Source organism: Suillus discolor, assembly GCF_016758755.1.
Source record: "Suillus discolor strain FC423 chromosome Unknown F5147scaffold_11, whole genome shotgun sequence".
In the NCBI taxonomy this organism is placed as follows: Eukaryota; Fungi; Basidiomycota; class Agaricomycetes; order Boletales; family Suillaceae; genus Suillus; species Suillus discolor.
The window spans coordinates 51,571-75,299 of NW_024541258.1; the positions used below are offsets into that span (position 1 = coordinate 51,571).

The following is a 23,729-nucleotide window of genomic DNA, read 5'->3' on the forward strand; positions in this document are numbered from 1 at the left end:
CGCTGCAGTACTAGGCTCTCGGCCTGAACCGTCATGACAGCCCCAAGTGGAGGAAATGGAGAGGCTTCCTCGGGGTTTATTATCAATGTTCATTGAAAGTCTTATCTCTAACTTCATTAATGTCAGTCGCGGAGAGCCTTTTATTGCCCTGGCCGTCTGATCTCCTGTGAAGTTTCAGGCTTCGATATTCCCCTCGTCTCACTCCATTCCCAAACGATATGCCGCATTGGACCGAACTTGTTGCAGAGAAGAAGCAGAGGCAGCTCAAGTCCATTCCACAAGAGTGGCTTGTGTCCCTTCCTCCAGACTCTACTCGAAAACCATTGCACTACCAAGAGCTGCATTCCAGAAAGCGGGGCCAACTTCCCCGGCGGTGTTGCCAACACGTGTCGTGGATCCACAAGGGAAAGGAGGCGCACGAGGAGAGATGAATCCGAGTGCGTGGGTGATAGGTATGGTGGCGAATATTGATTATGAGACGAGTTAGACACAGGTGCGGGGGAAAGAGAGCTGAACTGAGTATGCGCATGCCACACGCCTTCCATCATTCAGGACTGATGCGAAGCAGGACGACGGAGACCAAAGAAAATTCCGCAGCAGCTCATTCCTGAATACACAAAGTCTTCCGCTCCATCAGTTGAGACTGGTGCTTCTGTTTGGATTGGTGCTTGAGATGGTTGTGCCCTAGCTGGTTGACCTGATTGCGTTGAACTGTCGGCCTGGTTACTATTCGTACATTGCATAGCTGCGGCTGCTTCCGCATCAGACTCGGGGACAATACCAATTCTCTGCAGTGTTTTAATGGGAGGAAAGAGGAGGAAAGGCGAGCCACCCACATTTTCATCTTGAGCAAGAGGTACATCGACGGTGCGCGTGGAATGTCCTCCAGAAAACAACTTGAAGTTGATATTCCAATGTCGGGACTGTCGTTCGATTGGTTGGGATGCATTTAGAGGTCGTGTGCCGGAATGTATGGAACTGAGCAAACGACGCCAACGGATAAGGGACGATGGGCTTGCGGGAAGAGCTGCACGACGAGACGCGTGGTCTGATTCGTTGCCAAAGAAATCATTGCCCTGCATCTTGGTGTCAGACGGGAAAAATCAAGAACAAGAAGGTATACTGACATATATTGTTAGTCCTGTTTTTTGGCCTGCTAATTAGACGCAAGATGGAGGTCAAAGTCTGACGAGACATATGAGAAAAGGTGGGATTGCTCACGATTGGTGGGCATATAACTCTCGGTTGGGCTGAACGTCCCTAGTAAAAAGTGAGATATATTGTGAAAGAGGAGCAGAGAAGACTTGCCTTGAGCTTTGCATTGCCATCATCTGCGCCCTAGATGGCCAAACCCGTCAGGAAGAAAAATTAGACAACCAAGTGCATACGCACCACAACATTTTTGAGCGCTGCCTCCAGAATCCATACATAGATTTTTTTGTTTATTCCAGCGCTGGCAATGTATTTTCCATCGGGAGACATGGCAAGCAGCGAAGAGTTGGTCATCATGCAAGAGTGGATCTCCAACTGTCTGATTGGTCTTGAGATCCCAGATCCGGACGGAGCAGTCACTTGATGCGCTAACAATATAGCTTTCATTGAGAGTAAGACAGAGGGATCTTATGACGTGGGTGTGACCCCGAAGAACGACGAGTTCTTGTCCATCAATCGCCCGCCATTTTCGGATGGTGTTATCAGTTGAACCGGAGAATATGTGTGCGCCGTCCTTGACCAACACAATGACGTCACCCCAGTATCATGTCCCTTGATCTCGATAAGCAGCTTGCTGTCCTTTGACCACACGCGGATCACACCGTCCACACCGCCGCTCATAAATTTATCGCCTTTTGGAGAGTATTTGACGGCTTCAAGCCATCCATGGCTCTCTATGGGTGGTGCTATTTGTCGACCAGTATCCAGGATTCCAGCGTCGTATGGTGCCGTCTGTCGACCCACTTGCTATCTCCAGGGAATTGCGAGACCAATTGAGGCACATCACTGGAGCATCATGCCCCTCCCACGGGTCGCCGATCATGCTGCCCTCCTTTATATTCCACAGCCGCAGCCTGCCATCGGCACTTCCACAAATCACCATTGCTTCATCCGGGGACACTACCATCGAAAGTATCCCTCCCCCATCACTATTCAAAGGGTTTCCCACTGGGTCTCCGTCTCTTTTCCACTGACGAATCGAACTATCCCAGGATGTGCTCATTATATTGCCACTGTTACCCAAGTAGGCAAAGCTCCATATGCATCCGGAGTGACCCTCAATAACGCACTCCGGCTTCAAGCTTCCTGCCGGATGTTCTGGCTTTGGTTTCTTCCACGACGTGGTCCGAGTATTGTGGTTGACAAAGTAGGACCAACCGAGTGGTGAGATATGCCATTCCCATCCAGGAATAGCGAGATATCCAGGATGATCTATGTTCAACGGTGAGTTTGTCGCTCCTTGTCGCAATTTCATCCCTCACCTAGTCGCACCCCTGGTAAAGGTCGGTTCCACGAGGAAATCACCAGCATGTCATCTTGATATTGTATTTTACCATCTGACGACGTCTTATACTGACGCCACGCAGGAGGAAGCGCTTCATTCCCGCCTGATTCTAATTGAGTAAGCTGCTGAGTATCACAAGGTAGCTGCTCACCTTCCCAAAGTGCATCCTGGCGGTGTTGTGCACCATATGGCGGTAAATATTTTACGCTCATCCGATATATCGATGAATTCAATGGCGCTTCTCCTTGTCTCGTTGCCATGGTTGACTCGGCTTCTTCGTGTGGCATGACAAGGATGTCGCGTTGTACAGACAGATTGGACAGTGAAACACTGTGCGAAGTCAATAATCAAGGAGAAGGACAGATACGGGTTGAAGGTGACGAGGAGACGCACTAATTGGGTCAGTTTCGCATGCTGTAGTTGCAGGCGCTTTACTGACACCGCATGTCAATGTCAATGGCTGTGTAGCCACCGGATCAAGCACTTACCTTGGCCCGGTTCAATTTTTGAGGCAGTTCGATGTATACTGGTCTGTTATGTACGTCTCGTCAGCGAGTGGAATAATATGATGTTTATTTGAGCGGGTGCATACATCTGTACGCTGTACAGCGCATAGCAGCACTCCCAAGCAAAGTACCACCAGTGGTGACAAGTGGTATATATACAGAAGTCCCTCGATGTTGGCTGCGCAATATCGGATGCAAAAACTGATCAAGATACAACGCGGCAACACCTACATGAATTGGGTAGTAATCTGATAGAATATCAAATGAGAACCTCCACCCCGCCACATTTCAACACCCTGAACAAGGTCACATCACCAGCTCTTGTAGGATCAACTCCAACTACGTCCACCCACCAAGCAACGTCGTTCTCTGCTTGCATTTGTGCATTAGGCCAATTTGCTAGGTGCTTCTTACAGACACCTTTGAACAACATGCATACGCGAGTCACGATGTCAGGCTGCGGAGAAATGCTTAAAGAAGCGACGCGTTCGTATGCCACTTGAGGGACGAATCGGAGGGCAATATATTCGTGCTTAAGGATAGACGGTAGCCAGTAGCTACCACGGCAGTTTTAGTGGTGTGTTTATGATTTGGTAGCCTGAGGTAGCGCATATGTACGCACGTTATGAATGATGTTCTAGCTTCGGTGTGAAGTCCCAAAACCTTGAGCGATTTATCGAAGTAAACAGTGGCTTTGTCTGCTGGGATGACAATTGAATCCGTATCATCGAGACTGCTGGTTATTGGATGGAATGTATCCGCTGGTGGCGGTCTGGAATCTGGATGCTGGTGAATGGGCTTGCAGATTTGTTCTGCGAAGAGGAATGCAGGTTAGGTGGGTGGTTTTTATATCATTGAGGGACTTACTCTGCCTCCCAGAACAAGTATGACACGTGTAGACCGGAATTATGTTCAGTCAGACTCCCATCTTTGTGGGTACGGACGTTCCATTCCAAATGCTGTCTATACTCATCCATGGGAACAACGGGATAGATGACAGAGAGGCTCCACTCCGGAATGAGGGAGAGCTTGACAGAGACATCGATATCGGAGGGCGAGTGCAGATAAATGACTGGCTTTGCAAAAGACAATGGCCCCGCCTGAAGATTGATGGAGTCACCATCCTCGATGCTGTACGATCCGATACTCCGGTCCTCGCGCATTATCGACCCATCCCAGACTGCCTTGATACTGGTGGGAGGACGTCCCAATATATCACCAGCCTCGGCAAGGAGTTCGTCCACCCGTACTGTCCTCGAGATCTTGGCAGACCGGATCTCGCCAAATGGAAAAACGACTTTGATCGTGATTTTGTCATCGTTCCTAGTGATGTATTGTCTTGACTCTTGACTTCAGAACTGAAAATACTTGTAGAATTTTCGGGGTGCGTACGAGCTGTGAACCTGATTTGGCGCTGGTTGATTGTCAGGCGATGGAATAGCATAGAGCGGCGGTGGAACGGGCAACGTTATTTGTGCACGGGTTACCTCGACTACGTTAAGCAAGTCGACAACATCCTCCCATATTTCAGCCGTGATGTCAACATAGTAACCACCACAAACGTCGAGTTGATTGGTCTGCAACGCGATTAGATCTCTCGGAATGCCTGGGAAATGTTTGCAGGTTGTGTCGAGAATGAGCTTATCATATCTGAGTCGTCAACGATTTATTGATATATAGCTGTTCGGCCTACATTATACGACCTTTGCCGTCTGACCATGACCCGTTTTTGACCATGTTTCAAAACGAGAAGTTGTGAGTTGTGTTTTGCTTCAGTCGTGATCTTCTCCCAAAATGGTGTACCATTAGTAGGAACGTTAACAGACATTTCAAGGTACAATGTTTTGAAACTTTCAAGTTAAGTTCAAGTACTAGCTAGAGGGTACGACGCTGAGCGCTGAGATAAGCTTCAAGTTTATGAGTCACAGGTGTTGGCATATCATGCACAAATAACACAGATAGCAGTCGCGTGTCTATTCTTAGTACGCTCCAATTACTCCAGCCAAGTACTGTATTATGAACGCCTTCGTTTGACCAGTTTCCACGAGTTAGACTGAATACGAATAGCCCTCCTTTGACAAGAACGACAGCCAGGAATGTAGCGGGCGTCACTAGTGCGGATGAAGGCAAACCGACTGCCAGCTTCACGCGCCTTGTGGGGGCGGCTTCTCCCCAGAAAAGGCAACAATATTATTGATTCTTCCACGTAGGTTGCGTTGGCATAGTTCCTCTTGCAAACGGAACTAGAGCATCGCAAAATACCGAAATCACTAGCGATAGCCACCACCTCATCGAATTCATATTCTGACATGTAATGGACAAAGTGCACTCGGCCGGTAAACACCTTGGCCTCTACACTCGAGGGGTGATCTCCAGGTAAGGGAAACTTCAGTAAATTTCATCAAGTCGTTCCCGGTTTCTTGATTTCAATCATAGCGCAATGGTGCCAGCAACTGATGGGCAACTGGATACTAGTACTGTCGTCCATCGCTCAGCTCTCACAAACCTCAAACCTTCCAGCCCTTGCAGGAATTGTATCAAGCTGCGAGAAAAACGAGGGATGGGAGGTTGAGCTCTCAGTGGGAAGATCGATCGATCGTTGAGCAGAGTCAGCTAAGACCATGATGTGGCAGGCCCGGGCTGTAGTTCACCGCTGAGCGCTCATCAATGCGTCATGTGTCGACGCGGCAATGGCTGTCTAGATGTCACGAAGAGTATTCAGAAACCGTCCAGAAATGTTCTCGATAACGCAAATTTTTTAGGTAAGAATAGCAGGGCTGATACGAGGTGCTGTGTAAAATGGTGCTGGCGAAGACTTGAATGAACCGCTACGTCCTGCCAGTACTATGTACAGTCGACGAGACATTTTTGATTGTGGAATATTGAATGGCCCCGTGGTTGCATATGAGCACGATATCTGAAACTCAGTAACTTATGCGCAAGTCAAGATCTAGATATGAAGGAATCAAGGTTCACAATCAGCTATAGACTCGCGAGCTAAAGGATGCTGATGCTCAGCGATAAACTGCCGCTTCAAGCCAGTATGGATATCATGACAAGATGAACGATAAAACTGAAATACCCATGGACATTCACCAATGCTTCTAGCAGCAGAAACAGGACAGGCCGCTTCCATGTTGGCCGGTATCTACCTGAACTGCTACTGGTTGCTGTTGCTGTTGCGTATTGGGATCCTGTGAAGGAGGGTCTTCATCACGTATCAAGGAGTGCTCACTCCCAGGAGCACCCGCTGCAGCATTACGCTGTAGATTTAAGCGTGAGACACCCAAGAAACAGTCATGACAAAATAACCGAGCGCACCTGTCGACCTTGGGCAAAAGGAACATCGACAACAGGTGGCGTTGCATGGTGGAGTGGTAGGGTAAATAGGCGTCGTAGGTGAGTTTTGAAGGTGGTGGTGGTGGCGGTGACTGGTGGTGAGGTGGCGGGCGGTGCAGGTGCAGGAACTGACTGAGGCCTCCTCATCATAGCGAGCCTCAGTCTTTCGAGGTGCCCAAGGCGCCCAGCTCGCTGTTGAAGTCTTGGCCGGGAAATCTGAGAACACCGTAATGAGCTATGTGAGAGAGAATAGAGGGATACGCCGTTGCACACACTTGATGCGTTCCATAAAAGAAATTGGGTTCTGCATCATAGCCATCATCATCTTGGCCGGGGATCTCTGCCTGCACAATAGTCAGCATCGAAAGAGGTAAGGAAAGAGGTACATACACCAAGAATACAGTCGTTATGCGCAGCGAGCGTGCTGCATTTCTCCTTGAACTCTGAGTGACACACAGGTGAGCATGATAGTCGTGGGTGACATGACGGAAGACTTGCCGTTGGACCAATCGAGACAGTTGGCCTTCGCAATGTCGTCGATGGCGTCCATCATGTATTTGTGTGCTTCGAGGGCTTCATCGGGTTTACCTGCCGAAAGGAAAGCCTGGCACCGTTTCTGGTGTGTAGTGAGCAGCAAGGACTCGAGATCCCAGCCGAAGAGCTGCAAAAAGGATTCGGTTATGAAAAACATTATGTATGCATCATGTCGACGGACCACGGTCAAGTCCTGGTATGCGGAATGAATGTATCTCGATGAGAAAGCGTCTGAGTTAACAGCGGCAGTGAAGTGATTAGCGGCTTCGTCGTGATGCGCGCCATCGAAAGCTTTGATTCCGAGTTGAGCACGTAGATATGTCTATTGTGTAAGTTGAGAATATCAGGATTGATGACTGAGTGTGGCCACATGACACTCACTTCCACGACACGACGCGCAAGAGGATCGACATTCGGACAAGCAGCAGCTTGGTCTTTGATGAGCAGCATTGCTTCGTCATGTTGATCTGCGTTGAAGAGTGCTATGGCCTGGAATACCGGATGAAGCTGATAGCATGGGATACGAATTAAATGTACCTTGATCAAGAGAAGAAATTGGTTGGTTTCTGAATCTTGATTCGTGAACGTGGATGCAACGTCGAATGCTACCCTTGCTTCTTGGACGTGACCTTTTCCGCAGAGGGTGATGCCTTTGGAGATAAACCCAATCAATGATGGTTTAATGTTGATTGACTATATTCCGGATGAATGTTAGCCTTCCGTAAGATGACAATGATGGGTGGGTCCATCTCACCTTGATTGCATCCTCAAGGGCGTTGTCCAAGTTGTGGTTCTGGGCCATAACAAACGAACGATTGGCATATGAAGTAAAGTCGTCGGCGTTGGTGTGGATCTCTTGGGTGAGGAGCTCTTCAGCGATAGACAAATCCCCAGTCAGACATGCATCGCGGGCTGTTGTAATGTCAAGGATCTGTACGAAGGATGCTCGAATTGCTTAATGAGAGTCGGAAATGGAAACTCGCCTTTGAATTGCCCTCACTGGGTACTGCCCATTCTGAGACCTTGTTATCTGTACCTCCGCTGAGGATGCGCTGGCCGTCCACAGAGAACGTGACACATTTCAGTTTAGCTGAATGCCGGAAAACGGCGATGGTTCGTTGATCTGAGAGCCGCCAGAGACGGACATAATTATCTTCAGATGCAGAAGCGATGAGGGTGCCAGCGGGATGAATGGCAATGGCATAGATATAATCAGTGTGGCCTTCCCAGGGACGATCGACCTGCTGCCAGATTGATGTGTCCCACTCTAATATGTATTTACTGCCTCCTAAAAGAAGGCGTGTGCCATCGGGTGTCCACGCGAGTGACATGTTCCATAAGCCAGTGTCATCTGGCAAATATGCGACGCGTTCCCTTGTGCCTGGATTATAAATTTGGATATTGAAGGTTGCGATGGCAAGAAGTTCACCAGAAGGCGAATATCGAACGCAGTTGACAAGACTGCCACAGTTGATTGGATCTCCTTGCATCTGCCACGTTTTGGTACACCAAAACCTCACCGTGTGGTCCGATGAACCAATGGCCAACACCGTTCCATCTGGAGAAAAATCCAAAGAATTGATCCAATTGGCGGGGTGGGCTTTGATGGGTTGGGTGATGGATTCGCCAGTTTCACCGTGCCAGGCGATGACCTCTCCATTTGTATCACCGCTTGCTATTATTTTACCATCTCGCGATATCGTCAATGCAAGCACCCCACTGCTATGCCCTTCCATCTTCTTCAATACAACACCTGTCTCCAAGTCCCAAAGACGAAGAGTCTTGTCGTCCGAGCCCGTAATCATTCGTCGTTTGTCAGGGAACACTGCAACTGCGTTTATGTCCTTCTTATGATCTTCAAAAGTTCGAATGGGTGTGGTGCTTGGAATGAGCTGTATCATTTTACTGGAGGTTGATGGTGTTGAGCACGGCAGAGGGATTGTGGGCGTCTTTCTCTAAGTTACAGAAGTGCGTGTATTGTGCATTTTTATGTTACTTCACCGCGCTAACCTTCCTTGTTTCCATAGACGCCGAAGACACGAGGCAGTTCGCCATCACCGTTTCAGCAAGAATGCTCCCAACCAGTCATTTGTCCTCAGTTTCAAGCCCTACCGTGACATCAAGCGAGTATCACACCTCTGCAACAAACTTTCAAGCGTAAATCCTATAGTTTCTCTGCGTACAAACTAACAGTAAGTACTTCACTTAATCGACGATGATCGTTCGCGACCACTTGCCACTTGATGCCAAAAATGTCTGTGCTGTGTATATCAGTCGTCGTCCATACTAGTGACTTTCTAGAGGAGTTTTAATTTATAGGCGCTAGTAGGCTATCTATTAGCGGATGTTGAGCGGATGCCAATAATATCATTGGGCAATGGGCATGCACGATGCACGATGACACAGGATGACCCCACGCTATATCGCTTGGAGCTTAAATTCTAAGTTTCCAGCATATGGGACTAGCGCCCTCTCATGATTTAGACTCGAACTCACCACTCGACGGACAACGTTCCAAATGTCCAACCCACCTCAGCCGTCGGTCGTAACCTCGAAATCTAAGGCTGTGCACAATGGAAGTGGTCAACGTATTTTGACAGTCAATCTTTTCACACGTTCAGGCTCCCAAAGAGGACTTCCCGGGGGCAGAACAGTACCTACTACGGCAGCGCGTTCCAACACTGTCTATGACGAACCCTGCACCTCGAGTCAACGGGACGCAGGGCAGTCCACGGGGAACAAAAAAGTCCCTGAGTGCAACACCCGGTCTAGGGATGACAACTCACAGGTTTGCACAAGTCCACTGTTATCCCAATCAGTGCCGGATCCTGATATATTTTACTTAGGCATCCACCTCGGAACTTCCACCTCTGTAGGGTGTTCATACTGAAACAAGTCTTCGTTAATTCAGCTCCCTTTTTTTAGTCCCGGAATACAACTGGCACTAGCAGAAGATCTGACAGGCCAGATCTTCGGTGGAATAAAGGATTACGTTGCCGGTGGTGCATTCGCAAACGTTTACAGATGTGAATGGAGAAAACCGTCGGGCCCTGTCAAGGTCTGGCCAGTGGACAGCGCTGGCGTCACTTGCTGATCAGCCTGTCTATTATCGCACTACAGGTCGCAGTAAAAACCTTCAGGCATCACATGGATAACGTCTCAGAGCAGGACTTGAGAGTGAGGGTCTATTTTTTTTTTTGGTTTTGAACACTATTTTACGTGGATTCGTTAGAGGTTTCGACGAGAAACTGCCATATGGGCACACCTCGTCCACGACAATATCGTCACACTTTATGGAACGACAGAGGGGCTCGGGTCAACTACAGCCCTTGTCTCCCAGTGGTTTCCGCACGGCACGCTGTCCCGTCTGATCACAGAACAGGGTGCTACATTAACCATCAAGTCCAAATTGAAGCTGGTAACTCAAACCTATTTGGCTATAATGGACCCAAACTGAATTATACTTATTCACCAGCTTCACGACATAGCATCTGGGCTCTACTATAGTTTGTATTCCCTTCACGGTCATCTTGTTTCAACTATTAAATTTGCCGTTAGTTCACTCTTTTCCCGTTGTTCACGGTGACATTACGAGCGTGAGCTCATCCTCTACATTCAATTGCACTCACTAATAAATGCAGTCTAATGTTTTGGTGGATTTCAAGGAAGGAGAATACAAGGCTTACCTGACGGACTTCGGCTTGTCAAATGTCCTCTGCGAACGTTTAAAAGAGTGCTCGATTGAAGCATCAACAGTTGTTCGGCCTGGCGCAATCAGATGGACTGCGCCCGAGTTGATGGGGTCACCAGACGATGTCAAACCATCCACGCAGAACGACATGTATTCCTTTGGTCGTGTCATGTTCCATGTAAGTGTAAGCGTTTTGAGTCCACAAATTTACATTTAATGTATCATTCACCCCAGTTGTTGACTCTGATTATTCCTTGGCATGACATTGACGAGTACAAAGTCCTTCAAAAAATACAAAATGGAGAGGATGTCCCGCGTCCTGAGGTATCCGAGGCGACGTCTGACGTCACAGACACCCGTTGGAATCATATCGGGCAGTGTTGGTCAATTGATCCATCTGCTCGTCCATGTGCCCTAACGGCTATGAACTTCATAACCGGGGAACTAGAGGCTTTGAAACAGGATGTAAGCTCATGATTTATCTCGTCATGTAGGAGTAGGGTGGCTGACTCTGATAGGATGTCCTTGTTAGCGGGGTACAAGAAAACTATCAAAATACATATTTGGTCGCGGAGCTGGTATGAACTGGCCACCTTGCGATTGAAGTAATTTGGCTTAGATGTTTATCAACCAGTCTAGGATTTCTACTGGACCGTCGTCACCCAATCCCGTTCCCTCTAGTCCTTTAACACATCATCTTTTCTCTACAGCCTTGTCGCTGGTGAGAATCTAGTGGTGCATTGTGTTTATGTGTACTGATTCTCCCATGCGGTCAAGTCAGATGCAGGTCCTTTGAATGTGTTACTTTTCGGGGAGACTGGAGTTGGAAAGAGCGCCATCATCAACTTGATTATGGGACGCGACGTTGCACAGACGTCGCCAGACGCAGCAACCTGCACATTGCAGCATACCTCCCATCAAGTCAGTCTTGGAGATCGCCAATTCAAACTTTGGGAAGTTTCCTCGACCGCATCAATGGGTTTTTTCCAGACCCTTTTTACAAAATGGCGCCTGAAAAAGTCATACAAGAAGCTGTACAGAGATGACGGAGTCTACCTTCTTCTATATTGCATGAGGGGATCGAGGGCCCAGAGAGCACTGATCAAGGATTATAAATTCTTCACTGACGTCGTTGGCTCCACAGCCACTGTGGCAGGTGGCGTACCGGTTGCCGCTGTGGTCACCTCCTTGGAAAATTATCCCAAGAACATGGATGCGTGGTGGACGAAAAATAAGGACAATCTGGAACGCCTCGGAATGCGGTTCTCCGCACACGCTTGTATCACTTCTCTCCCAGATGATCCAACATCCTCACTCGCGATGCGCGCACGTCGACAGCGATCAGAACAAGTCATTCGCCGTCTTATTTATGAGTCCTACGGTACTTGACCCAAGCAGCATGGGGCACACTACTGTCGCGTCAGTTGCAACACCAACATCCGGTGTTTGATTACGCAAACACGAGGGTAGGATTTGCAGAACTTGCTTGATGTAACTGGTGGATGTATCGATTAACACCCGATGTGCATTATATAGGATATTTATAAATGGGTTCGGTTATGAAGATGTTGTTCCCTCCGCACCCCCCAAGACGTCCCCGTCCCCGCGCTAGCCCATATCGGGTCATCCCTCGCATCACGTGCCGAGTCCCTTCTTTCGTCTTTCGAAAATATTTCATTCAGAGTCCCGTGTTTGCTCTCGCTTGTTCCCTTTCCCAAAACAGAGGCCTTGATACTATGCAGGAAACTGCAGTGGAGAGCTGCTATATATATGAAGGATTGTTAAATTAAAGACGTAAGCAGGGTAGTGGGTAGTGTAATACATCAAGCCATGAGGCCGAATCGGTTCCGAACTGGAGGAAAGGAATTGAATATTGAGATGTGGATATCAGTAGAAGTAGCTTTGATAGCCGCAGATCAGATGTATCTGTGAATCCAAACCAAGGTACTAGGTGGAATTGAGGCCAGAGGATAAGAAAAACAGAGGTGAAGATCAACATGATCTTGGCACCTACTAAGTTGCCATCTGGTGTCCAAAGGGAAATCCAGCACAATTCGGGAAGCATGCATAGGGCAGGTAGACGAAGCACGGAGCCAGGTAACGATGGGGAATATGCAATACCTGATAGCTGATGGGATGAGCCTGATGTGGTTACTAATCACAGATGAAATAATATAATGGAGTGATCTCAATAGGTGCCACAGGACAGGTCAAGAACTGATGCTACTAGGGTATGGAGGAAGCGCTGACATGGACCTGCGCGGGCATAGGTGACATGTTGATGAAGTAATAATCATTTGGTGGAGGTTCAATGTGCTTCAGAGCGGAGGGCTATGTTATGTGGTGGCTGGTGCTATAACACCGGATGCTAAATACGGAATTCATATTGCTGCTGATATTCCACATGAACCAGTGTGAAGGCAGCTGGTGGGCAATAGTGCAATTGAAACTGAGCTAAGTATGCTTCAGTGCGCCGAGGTGACGGCCAGTCGGAATGAGAGGGTGGTGAATGCACAAGATGCTAAGTAAGGATACAGGTGTCGAGGGCCCCAGCACGGCAGAATTCAGCAACACGGCTGCTTATCTAGCCTGGCGAATATCACACTACTCAGAGTGGTGACGAACGCCAGGCGCTGTGCATGGGCCGGCAGAGATAGGTAGAGGTAACCTGATCCAAAATACACAATGGTGCACAATTGCTGACAGCGGGCCACGGAGAAGTACTCGTCGAGCGCTGCCATACGCGGTACTGAAAAACTGATGCGGCTGGGCGAGCGATGCGGTAAGGGAAAGGGGTTGACGAATCAATGGAAAGGTTGGCGGTGAACCTTAACTGATACAAACGCACCCATAAAGGCCGCTTATGACAACCACAAGAGGTTTGCACGGACACCTGATATAGGGTGAGCAAAAGTGTCCCAGATTGACGCCTCGCCGTGATCCGGTAGAGATTTGGGCAGCATTAAAACGAGGGACAGAAACTAGTATGCTGACAACAAGAGAATTCGCTACGACTACGGAAGATATAGTGAGCAAATCCAGATAGCCGTAAGGGAATAAAGCTCGTAATGGTATGGGTGTTATGCGATGGCAGAAGGGGAGACGGGCATACATCTGTAACGGCAAAGGAAAGGATAGTATCTGGTCCAGGACAGTAAGAGCAGGCTTGCAACCTGCCTTTGGTTAAAGGGAAATAGATGTGCGACCGCAGACTGGCAAGAAACGGCATGCAGCCTGCTGTGGGTGAATCATCAATAACAGAGGCACTGGGTACGCAGCAGCGACGGACGCGCAGCCTATGACAGTCATGATCATTCAGTTGGCAATGGATGCAACGAGCCCATGGCCTATGATGGTGAGAGCGGGCCTGTAGCCCACTGTGGTAATGACAAGCCTGCGGCTCTCGACGGTAGCAATAGGCCCTTTAGCCCCCAACAGTACAACAGGGCTGCGGCCATGACAGTGACAATAGGCCTATAGCCTTCGACGGTGAAAACGGGCCTGTAGCCCACGATGCGACAATAGGCCTTTAGCCCTCAACGGTACGACAGGCCTGCAGCCCATGACGGTGACATAGGCCTTTAGCCTTCGATGGTAAAACGGGCCTGCAGCCGCGAAGGTGACAATAGGCCTGCAGCCTATGACGGTGATGACGGATCTGTCACCCAAGACCATGATGATGACCACGGAGCTTATGATGATGACAGTGGATGTGCAGCTCGGGCAGCGGTAGCAGGTATGAAGCCCACAACAACAGTAAGGGCGAGAAGACCATGACAGTAATAACAGGCAAGTTACCCATAACAGTAGTGACGGGTATGGAGTAGGTGTGCGTGTTGCGATCGAAACATGATGACCATAATGGCCGAGCGCGTATGCAGCCTGTGGCCTCGGTAACGAGCACTTAACTTACAGCGAGTCCAGGTCATGAAGCGTGAGACAACGCGGCTCTCGATAACTCTTGACTGGCATGAGACAGGTAGCGGTGGCGGCGAGCAAACAGTTTGTGATGGAACGAGACGGATAAAGAATATGATTTGCAGGACGAAAACAAACGACGATTGTAAGGTGAAATGGCTTAGGACTTAGTGATGGAAGCTGCCAAGGTGATGGATTGAATGGCTCCGGATTGCTGATAGCAACGGTAGGAAGAGGAAGGCTGGTCAGGATAACGAGAAGCAGAAGGATATATGATGGACGTAGCGTATTTCTCTACATGTAGGGTCGAAATCCTAGGGCTTGAAGGGCTGGTGAATTCTGGGGAGGCTTGGGCCGGGTATTATGATGGATAGGCTTCGAAATGACTCGCGCGCGAGAAGGAATGGGTATTTAGGTAGGCGCGGTATGAAGAGTGTCGATGTAGAAATTAAAATAAAATGATAATAATAATAATAAAAGGGCAGCAGAATCCGCGATGAAAGGCAGGAGAGAAATAGGAACGGTAAGGAAGTGTCTTGCAGGAAAATGCGTGAGCGAGCGACAGCAATGTGGAAGGAGCGCTCGAATTGAGTGATGTAACGCCGCGTCGTGATGAAGGAAATTCGGTAAGAGGAAGGTGAATGCTTGGCGCTCAGCTGGATGTGTGGTGCCGGTTCCTTCCGGGCGTTCAGGAACGGGCACCATGGGATAAAGGGGGCTCTGAGCGGACTCCGGAGGTGTAGTACGCCACATAGGCTATAGCCATTGACACCATCGGGCGATTATGGGATGAGGTTCCGATGCCTCGTCGTTGGTATAAAACCCTCCAAAAACTCGACTTTCGTATATCGTTTCAACCGCCATCATCTAATTCGCGATCGTGATTCGCATCGTAGAGTAAGTGCCTTGTCATTGTTACCATCAATGCCAGCCCTATAAATCATCCCATGCGGGGTACCCGAACAGGCGGAGTTCACTCCGGTCCTCACCACGGATCTTGCTCGGATCATCATCGTCGTCATCATCATCAATTTTTTTATTGTCTTGATTTTTACACCTTTGGACTCTTTGTTGACCAATCTCATCAGACTTCTTCATATTCGTTCACCACAATGGTTCATCCCCACCAGACACCCTATGTTACACCCCACATCTTACACAAAAATTACGCCCAGGCTTTTGACAATGAATTTCATAGTAACCGTCAGTGCGCCCAACTACTATACCTCCTATCCACCTAAATATTTCAAACAGTCATTGGCCGTGACCTCGAGTACTTCTCGCAGGCAGGGTTTGACATGGATAGGATCCAGCTGAAGCGCAACGCACCTGTAGCCCAGCTTTACGAAGACGCCATCCGCAATGAAGGCGCAATTATCTCCTCATCCGGCGCACTTATCAACTTCTCTGGTAAGAAGACCGGTAGAAGTCCTAAGGACAAGCGAATCGTCTATGAGGAGACGAGTAAGGATGATATATGGTGGGGCTCCGTGAATATTAAGATGGACGAACGTGAGTTTACTCCGTTGCACGCCGCCTCGGTCCATTGTCTCAGCAATTGTTTCCAGACACGTTTGAGATCAACCGCGAGCGTGCCATCGACTATTTGAATACGCGTGACAATGTCTACGTCTTCGATGGTTTTGCTGGTGTAAGTCCTGTGTTTCAACTGCACGGGCTTGCACTGCTCACCGTTTTTAGTGGGATCCGAAATACCGTATCAAGGTCCGGGTCATTTGTGCCCGTGCATATCATGCTCTCTTCATGGTATGTAAATACAATCACATGTATTTCATCTTCTGACAACCTGGAAGAACAACATGTTGATCCGCCCGACCGAGGAAGAGCTCGCAAGTTTTGGCGAGCCCGACTTCATTATCTACAATGCCGGTCAGTTCCCTGCGAACCGCTTCACCAAGGGCATGTCCTCCGCCACTTCGGTGGAAATCAACTTCAAGCGCATGGAAATGGTCATCCTCGGCACTGAGTACGCCGGCGAGATGAAGAAAGGAGTCTTTTCCGTCATGCACTATCTTCAACCTGTGAAGTTTGGCCAGCTCTCCCTCCACTCGTCTGCCAATGTCGGGATGGAGAAGGGCGATGTCACCCTGTTCTTCGGCCTTTCCGGAACTGGAAAGACCACTCTCTCCGCTGATCCAAACCGCCTTCTCATTGGCGATGATGAACACGTGTGGTCGGACACTGGGGTGTTCAACATCGAGGGAGGATGCTATGCCAAGTGCATCAACCTGTCGAGCGAGAAGGAGCCGGAAATATTCAATGCCATTCGTTTCGGCTCCATTCTGGAGAACGTCGTATACAACCCTTTGTCGCGCGTGCCGGATTACGACGATGTTAGCATCACGGAGAACACACGCTGCGCATACCCAATCGAATACATTCCAAACGCCAAGATCCCATGCATGGTGGACAGACAACCGAGCAACATCATCATGTTGACGTGTGACGCGTTCGGTGTCCTTCCACCTGTAAGTAAACTTACCCCAGAGCAAGCAAGCTACCATTTCCTTGCTGGTTACACCTCGTAAGTGTATTTTTCACTTCCGTCGGTGCTACTCGCTGAGTCAATTCCGAAGGAAAACGCCTGGCACGGAGGACGGTGTCCTTGAACCTATCCCAACATTCTCGACCTGCTACAGCGCACCTTTCATTGTGTTACACGTGAGTTTTTATCTCTTCCTAGGAACTTCTAAGCTAAGCCTTCCTGTGTCAGCCTGGACGCTATGCAGAAATGCTGGCCGAGCGCATGTCTAAGCACAACGTGCCCTGCTGGTTAATCAACACGGGCTGGACAGGTGGTAAGTTCGGCACGGGCAAGCGCTGCCCACTCAAATACACCCGCCGCATCGTCGATGCCGTACACTCCGGGGAGCTTCTCAATAGCGAATATGAGACCTTTGGCGGCTTCGGGCTCCAGATTCCTACCGCGGTAGAGGGTGTTCCACGCGAAGTGCTCAACCCGCGTCTGGCCTGGGCAGATAAGGAGGCTTTTGAACGTGAGGTTCGCAAGCTTGCGGGCATGTTCCAAAAGGCGTTCAAGTTGTACGAAAGCGATGTGCAAGAAAGCGTGAGGTTGGCAGGTCCACGGGTGGACTAGAAGAAAGAGACTTGGAGTCGCTCATAATTTACTCTTATAATACTGGTATAGAGTGTCATCTGAACTGTACTGGACTTCATGAATCCGAACATATGTATTTAGTATCGGTTTACTCGAGAGTTAATGCCCAATCACTCACTAGAAGCCTCTCAATCGCCTGCTGTCTGAACCGACCACCATCTACATTCAAGGCTGCGGACGTTTGGGAAATTATGCTAGACTACTCTTATGAGATACCCCAATACACGATTGAGAAGGTCTCGGAACACAGAAGTACAAGGTTCTCCAGTGCGAGATAGCTCCCAGATCAACTTTTGGAGTGCTTCTTGAGCACTTTCAGAACGTTCCGACCCATCCCGAGGTAAGTAAGTGAAGGTAGTGGATGGCGCTAACAATGAGTCCTTGCCAGTGTCATTTGACCCCTCCCACCATCCTTTCGCATCTTCATCACTGTCGCAGCCACAGACCACAACAACTAAGCCGACCTTGGATTTCGCGTAGACCTTGCGAAACTTCTGCACCTCCATTCTCTGCGTATTGACAGACTCGTTCTTGTCCACATAAAAAATTAACAAGCAAGGTTCGAAACCAACACCTCCTTTGGACCGTTTTGCGGGTGGATAGGGTGCAGTTACGCGCTGGAACATGTAGTAATGGCCGCGCATGACTACCGTGGATCTGACCCATGCGCCATTAATGACACCCGCGATGTTGCAAACATTCAGGGGGGCTAGGACGGCAGAGTCGCAGACAATTACGCTTCGTGGGTGGTCTCTTTCATGGTCATCGCACGCCCATTCGACGTCGCGGAAACCTTTCTCATTAGGCAAGCGACACTGCTCGATAAGTTCGCGGAGGGCATGGTACGACTGTTCGCTACGTTCCTTGAGGTCATCACTGTCACTTTCATCGATGGTTACTGTGGTGACGCATGCGTGGCCAGCAAAAGTCATGTTGAGGTTTGAGATGGATTGCTCGTTCTTCCTCCACCATTCTTCCATGTCCGGATTTTGGTTTTCCAAACGTGTAACAACGATGACGATCGGAACTTTCTCCTTGACTTTAGAATAGAACGACTTGTAGTTCCGGCGGAGCGCCATGCTCTCTCTCGTGCCCTGCACGCAGTATATGAGGAGGTGAATACCATCCTGCTCCGCAAGGGTTTGAAGGAGCTTCTTCAAAACTTTTTGAGCCTCCTTATCGGGGACCGTTCCCTCAGAGCCCTCATCAAGACCTGCAATGAAGTCAGTGAGGCCCGCCAAGAACGGTTAACTGCACTTACCGGCTGTATCGAAAAGCTTTACCTTCAAGGTCTTGTTCTGAATCGCAACGTCATGCTCGTACATCTTTGTTTTAGTGGTACACCCCATGGCGTCGGAGGACGTTGCCGCCGATTGCTTCCTAGTGATCAAATTGACCAAGGAGCTTTTACCAGCTCCTGTTTCTCCAAAAATGACAATATTGCATGTTTCCGTGGGATGTAAAACTTCTCTGGCTCGAATATCGTCGATACCATTGGGACTCTGATCAGCACTAAGTCAATAGTATGCTGACGAAGAGTCAAACACCACTTACAGTACATGGTCGGCTCTGAGTAGATAAAGACATGATTAAAAAGACTCAACTTGAAACAAGGTTAATAGTGAGAGGCAGTCTCGACTTGCAAGCGTATTCTTTTTTAGAGTCCCAGTCTGATGCCTTCAGGAAAATTTCCCAGAACACCGGTGTTCGAGGCGCCGTATTTGAATAACGATCACGACTCATGTATTCAGCATGTTATTCCATGCCGTTCCATAGATGCGAGAAAGCTAACATCGAACGGCATATTAGTATGCAACCTGTTGCAGCATGGCAGCATGTTGGTTATGCACTGGCAGTTCGTACATGTGCCTTGGAGACGGAGCTGGCTTGTCGAGTTGGCAAGACTGGCATACAGGTTAATTTAAAACGATAGCAGACCTGGAGCCCTGTAGCAGTGTCAGCAAGCTTAAGCACTGTGAGTTCAGAGTCCAGCCCAGCGAAGATTATGTCGAGACGACCATTTTGGTAGTATTTTCCCAGCGCCCACGTGCCAGGCTCCTCTGGGCTGACGAATACAGTCCAAAGACTCCTGCGTGCCAAACGTGTCGAAGCCTTGCATTTTACTCCAGACGCTTTTACACGAACTGTTATGTAAATAAAATGACGAAATAAAATCGGTATCATGAGTAGGGGTGATAATTCCTTCCACACACGAGCCCCAAACTATCTCCCCCCCGAGTCCCAGACGTTGTTGAAACACGTTCACGCTACCATAGTAGATTCCCCTCACGCTATAACGTCTCTCGAAGCACTTGCCATCATCCTACTGGCTGATGTAGAGATGACCAAACTCTTTGCAGCAACAGCTGCACTTCATGTACTCCATGCTAAACGACGAGGCGCTAAGTATGGGCCACGTGGGGGCCATATCTGACTTAGACTGATTCCAAATATCAAGCATGTTATCGGCAGTACTAGTAGACTCAGAAGGTTAGTACTCGATGCGAGTAGCGAGCGTTGGCGACTAGTGTAAACGTTGATAGCAATCGAGTACGATAATGTATGTAATGTTCTTCTCACCTCAGTCTGAGTGAAAAAGACAGGTGGAATAACATGGATGTCGACAACCACATACCTGTCCGTGTTAGTGATAATGTAAACTATGAGTATGCTGCATGTGCGCCGTAAGCGCTCGCGAAATGAAACGAATGAAGAGTAATAGCACGAGACGTCAAGATATCCGACACTGCTATCCACAGTGAAGTAAGCAAAATTGGGTTATCGAAGAGGGGAAGTTAAATAGCTGTTACATACTACGCCTTGCTTTATCATATTGATCAATTGTTTTGCAACGTCTGGAGATATGCCACAGTGCTTCGTGAGATGAGGGACAATATCGGATGAGACATGAGTTCAATGGGAGGTCAAGCTATGTCTTGCTTGATCATGTTAGCCAACTCTTTTGCGGCCTCTGTAGATATGCCACAACGCTTCGTGAGACGGGGAATAATATCCTTCCTTTTCACATGCGAACCCCCTGTAAGTGACCCCTTCAGCTTGCGCATCAAAGACACGAACAGGTTGTGCCCTCCCATCCATGCCTGCTTCTGCCCGTCGGTAGCAAATTCCTTAACGAGGTCGCGGATCGTGATGCGCGATTGTTCGTAAAGGTCTTTGTGTCTACCGTCCAATCTATTGGCAGCGGTGATGCACGCATGACCGGCGACCTTTATCTGATACTTGTCGAGGGTGCTCTCGTTTCTCTCCCACCAATTCTCCATCCTCACCTCTCTCTCTAGGTTTGTGATGGCGAGAACAATAGGAACCTTCTTCTCGCAGAGGAATTCGTGAAAGAGCCGATAATTGCTTTGAAGCGTGGCAGTGACTTTGCTGGCGCAAACGCAGAATAGAAGCAGATCGATGCCGCCTTCTTCTTCCAATTTCCTGAGGAGCCGATAGGCGTTTTCGACAGACTCGAGGTACTCTTTGATTCCCAGTTGCGGCTCCTCGAGCCCAATAGTATCGAAAACCATATACGAGCCACCGTCAAAGTCGATAGGATACTCTTTCCAGTGCATTGTACAACGTTGCGTGTCAGGAGATGTGTGAGCTACCTCCTTTCCCGCCATGAGGTTGACGAGTGAGCTTTTTCCTGCTCCCGTCTGCCCAAAAACCACGATGACTTTACGCCTGTTCTTGCTTATCAATACAGTATAAACAATATCCGACCACGTACCTGTTAGTGGTATTGAACTGCTGGTCAGCGTACATGGCTGCTATTTCCTTGACATTGGCAGGTGAGCCATTGCTAGCCACCGACTCCCCAGTGAGTACGATGCTGTTTCTATTTCTGAAGGTTGGCAAAATGTGGCACGAGGAGAAACTGAAAACCGAGTACCTTGCAGCCATTTTAGGAGGTACCTGCTGGATAGTGTATTGTTGCCTTTCACCAGCACCTAACAGTGGACGTTGATGCCCTTTCCTGCGACACTGCTCGATAAGTTGACAGACGGCGAGGTATGATTGGTTATGGCGCTGCTTGAGCCTATTTCCTACATTATCGTCGATAGTCACCGTGGTGACACATGCGTGGCCAGCAAAGGACATCCCGAAGTCTGAGATGAGTCGTTCGTTATCCTTCCACCAGTCTTCCATTTCTGGTTCACGGTCTTCCAAACAAGTCACGACAAGGACGATTGGAACCCTCTCCTTCACTTGAGAGCGGACGAAGTTGTAGTTGCGGTAGAGCGCCTTCCTAGCTCTCACACCTCGCACGCAGTACATGAGGAGATGAACATCATCTCGAAAATTTTGAATGAGTTTCTTCAAAACTTGTTGAGCTTCTTTATCGGGGACTGTTCCTTCAGAGCCCTCATCAAGACCTGTAATCCAGTTCAGTAACAACCACCAAAGAGTGGCGAACTGCACTGACCAACTGTATCGACAAACGTTACCTTCAAGGTCTCGTTTTGAATTGAAATGTCGTACGTATTTGTTTCAGCTGTACATCCCATAGCGTCGCAGGACGTCAGCGCTCTTTGCGTCCCGGCGATCAAATTGATCAAGGAGCTTTTACCAGCGCCCGTTTCTCCAAAAATGACAACATTGCAAGTTTCTTTTGTGTCATGCGAAGCCTCACTCTGGTTTGGAATGTGAAATAACTTTGCGTCAAATTTATGCTGAGGAAGCACCAGAATCATTACTTACAGTACATTGTTCTCTACCAACAGACGACATTGTACAGATGGCTCAACTCCAGACAAGACAAGAAATAGCGAAGGGCAGGTCTTAACTTGTGCGTTTAATGTTTTTGAGGTAGTGCCTCCCGATTGGTTGAATGCATCCGTCAGTACGCCGGACTTGGACGTCCAGGAGCCAGATCAGGGAAATTGACTACGACGCAAGGATACTGCATGTTCCATACGCTGTTGGAACGACGTTGTATGGCGTAAGAACCATGCTGCGTATGCGTTTGGCTAGTTGTACATGCTCCAAGTAGCTGAAGTTGACCACAGGTGCAGTGGCTGTGTAGTCCTGGATATAACTAGGGTGTAATTAGCAATGCGGCAGAGGGTCAAGCGGTCATGTATCATGAGGTAATTGATTAAGACCGCGCAAGACACATCCCAGACGCGAAGCGTCAATTTTCTCTTTGAAAAAGCGGTGCCAGAGACATGATAGTAGCAGCATGCATGATTTAATGTGTTTGCAATCCCTGAGGCCGGAGACCCAGATCTGGGCGAATAATTTCCCGAAGCGATGTTGTTACTAACTAGCCTGGTTATAACCGGTTGACAGGTTAACCGGTGAAGAGGTTAGTTGAATGGATCTGCGATTTTGTAGTAGGGTTAATGTACTAGGAATTAATTGGGGGTTGCCGCACCTTTATCATTGATCTCTCTGAGCCATTCTCCCGGGACTGTCTTGTCACCTCTCCAAGCTGCTCCGATGGGCAGGGAGAAGTCATGGCTATGAGATCCTTTTCATCAGAGGACTACGAAGATCAATCAAGTGCACTGTCGGGCACCCTGTAAATATTGTGTCAATGTGGCGGCTAAGGTTCTCGTAGATACTGATTAGCAGGCCATCGCACACGAGATCCTGCAGGCTCAGGACTCGCACAATTGTGATGCAAGAAGGTGAGTTTTTGTCGATAGGATGTGTTTCATAAATGAAATGTATAACGGACTTGAACAGCATGCGATAATGTCACTCATATTGCCGATAAGGGCAAACCCATCTGTTAGGTTGTCAATATGTCCCTGGCAATGTCAAGACCCATTTGAATGTGGAAAAGAAAGCGGCAGGTTGACAAGACCCGAGAGCAACGGCCCTCCACCGTCCTCATTTTCGGTTGTTGGACTGCAGTTGAGGCAAGATAGTGACGACGATAATGAGGAATATATGGGGTTGGGAGAAGTTGATGATGTTGAAGATGAATCGATGACATCTCAGGTTCGAAAGGCAGCACTGGGCAGGCTGCGACAAATTCGTCACTTCTTCGGTCAGAAGAGGATGATTTGCATTCGCGACATGTTCAATTGGTCTGGAGCTTGAGGTCGGATAGGACGAGTTCTGGTTCCAACGCGTAAAAAAACACGGAAA

The 23,729-nt window shown here is 48.7% G+C and overlaps 6 protein-coding genes across 6 annotated transcripts; 3 read left to right on the forward strand and 3 right to left on the reverse strand.

Annotated features, from left to right (window-relative positions):
- Positions 1-3,262: 3,262 nt before the first annotated feature.
- F5147DRAFT_650164 (uncharacterized protein) lies at positions 3,263-4,740 on the reverse strand (the record flags this gene model as incomplete). The annotated part of the gene is made up of 5 exons (XM_041433421.1): positions 3,263-3,560; positions 3,626-3,775; positions 3,871-4,326; positions 4,396-4,653; positions 4,697-4,740. The coding sequence occupies 5 exons, from the start codon at positions 4,738-4,740 to the stop codon at positions 3,263-3,265; spliced, it is 1,206 nt and encodes a 401-aa protein (XP_041296026.1).
- Positions 4,741-9,219: 4,479 nt separating this feature from the next.
- On the forward strand, positions 9,220-11,285 carry F5147DRAFT_32496 (kinase-like domain-containing protein). Its single transcript, XM_041429230.1, has 10 exons — positions 9,220-9,664; positions 9,723-9,748; positions 9,802-9,934; positions 9,997-10,053; positions 10,109-10,294; positions 10,352-10,382; positions 10,435-10,472; positions 10,518-10,751; positions 10,802-11,032; positions 11,086-11,285. The coding sequence occupies exons 1-10, from the start codon at positions 9,395-9,397 to the stop codon at positions 11,149-11,151; spliced, it is 1,272 nt and encodes a 423-aa protein (XP_041296027.1). The 5' UTR covers positions 9,220-9,394; the 3' UTR covers positions 11,152-11,285.
- A 77-nt stretch (positions 11,286-11,362) lies between these two features.
- Positions 11,363-11,956, forward strand: F5147DRAFT_570888 (uncharacterized protein; the record flags this gene model as incomplete). Its single annotated transcript, XM_041431018.1, has 1 exon — positions 11,363-11,956. A coding segment is annotated over one exon (594 nt), but the record flags the coding sequence as incomplete, so codon positions are not given.
- A 3,374-nt stretch (positions 11,957-15,330) lies between these two features.
- F5147DRAFT_679419 (phosphoenolpyruvate carboxykinase-domain-containing protein) lies at positions 15,331-17,752 on the forward strand. The gene is made up of 7 exons (XM_041436256.1): positions 15,331-15,688; positions 15,740-15,997; positions 16,054-16,136; positions 16,187-16,252; positions 16,300-17,030; positions 17,083-17,167; positions 17,220-17,752. The coding sequence occupies exons 1-7, from the start codon at positions 15,433-15,435 to the stop codon at positions 17,601-17,603; spliced, it is 1,863 nt and encodes a 620-aa protein (XP_041296029.1). The 5' UTR covers positions 15,331-15,432; the 3' UTR covers positions 17,604-17,752.
- Positions 17,753-17,769: 17 nt separating this feature from the next.
- On the reverse strand, positions 17,770-19,175 carry F5147DRAFT_679422 (uncharacterized protein; the record flags this gene model as incomplete). The annotated part of the gene is made up of 2 exons (XM_041436257.1): positions 18,886-19,175; positions 17,770-18,837 (listed from the first exon to the last, which is right to left on the reverse strand). Coding segments are annotated over exons 1-2 (1,102 nt in total), but the record flags the coding sequence as incomplete, so codon positions are not given.
- A 1,373-nt stretch (positions 19,176-20,548) lies between these two features.
- Positions 20,549-22,361, reverse strand: F5147DRAFT_834749 (P-loop containing nucleoside triphosphate hydrolase protein; the record flags this gene model as incomplete). Its single annotated transcript, XM_041443927.1, has 4 exons — positions 20,549-21,314; positions 21,361-22,006; positions 22,057-22,264; positions 22,332-22,361. 4 exons carry the CDS (start codon positions 22,359-22,361, stop codon positions 20,549-20,551), a joined length of 1,650 nt encoding a protein of 549 aa, XP_041296031.1.
- Positions 22,362-23,729: the final 1,368 nt, after the last annotated feature.

Coding starts and splice junctions, on each gene's coding strand:
- F5147DRAFT_32496 (XM_041429230.1), top strand. CDS start 9,395: ATGTCCAACCCACCTCAGCCGTCGGTCGTAACCTCGAAATCTAAGGCT. Junction 10,295..10,351: donor TCAAGTCCAAATTGAAGCTG/GTAACTCAAACC, acceptor CTTATTCACCAG/CTTCACGACATAGCATCTGG. Junction 10,383..10,434: donor AGCATCTGGGCTCTACTATA/GTTTGTATTCCC, acceptor ATTTGCCGTTAG/TTCACTCTTTTCCCGTTGTT.
- F5147DRAFT_679419 (XM_041436256.1), top strand. CDS start 15,433: ATGCGGGGTACCCGAACAGGCGGAGTTCACTCCGGTCCTCACCACGGA. Junction 15,998..16,053: donor GAATATTAAGATGGACGAAC/GTGAGTTTACTC, acceptor AATTGTTTCCAG/ACACGTTTGAGATCAACCGC. Junction 17,168..17,219: donor CACCTTTCATTGTGTTACAC/GTGAGTTTTTAT, acceptor TTCCTGTGTCAG/CCTGGACGCTATGCAGAAAT.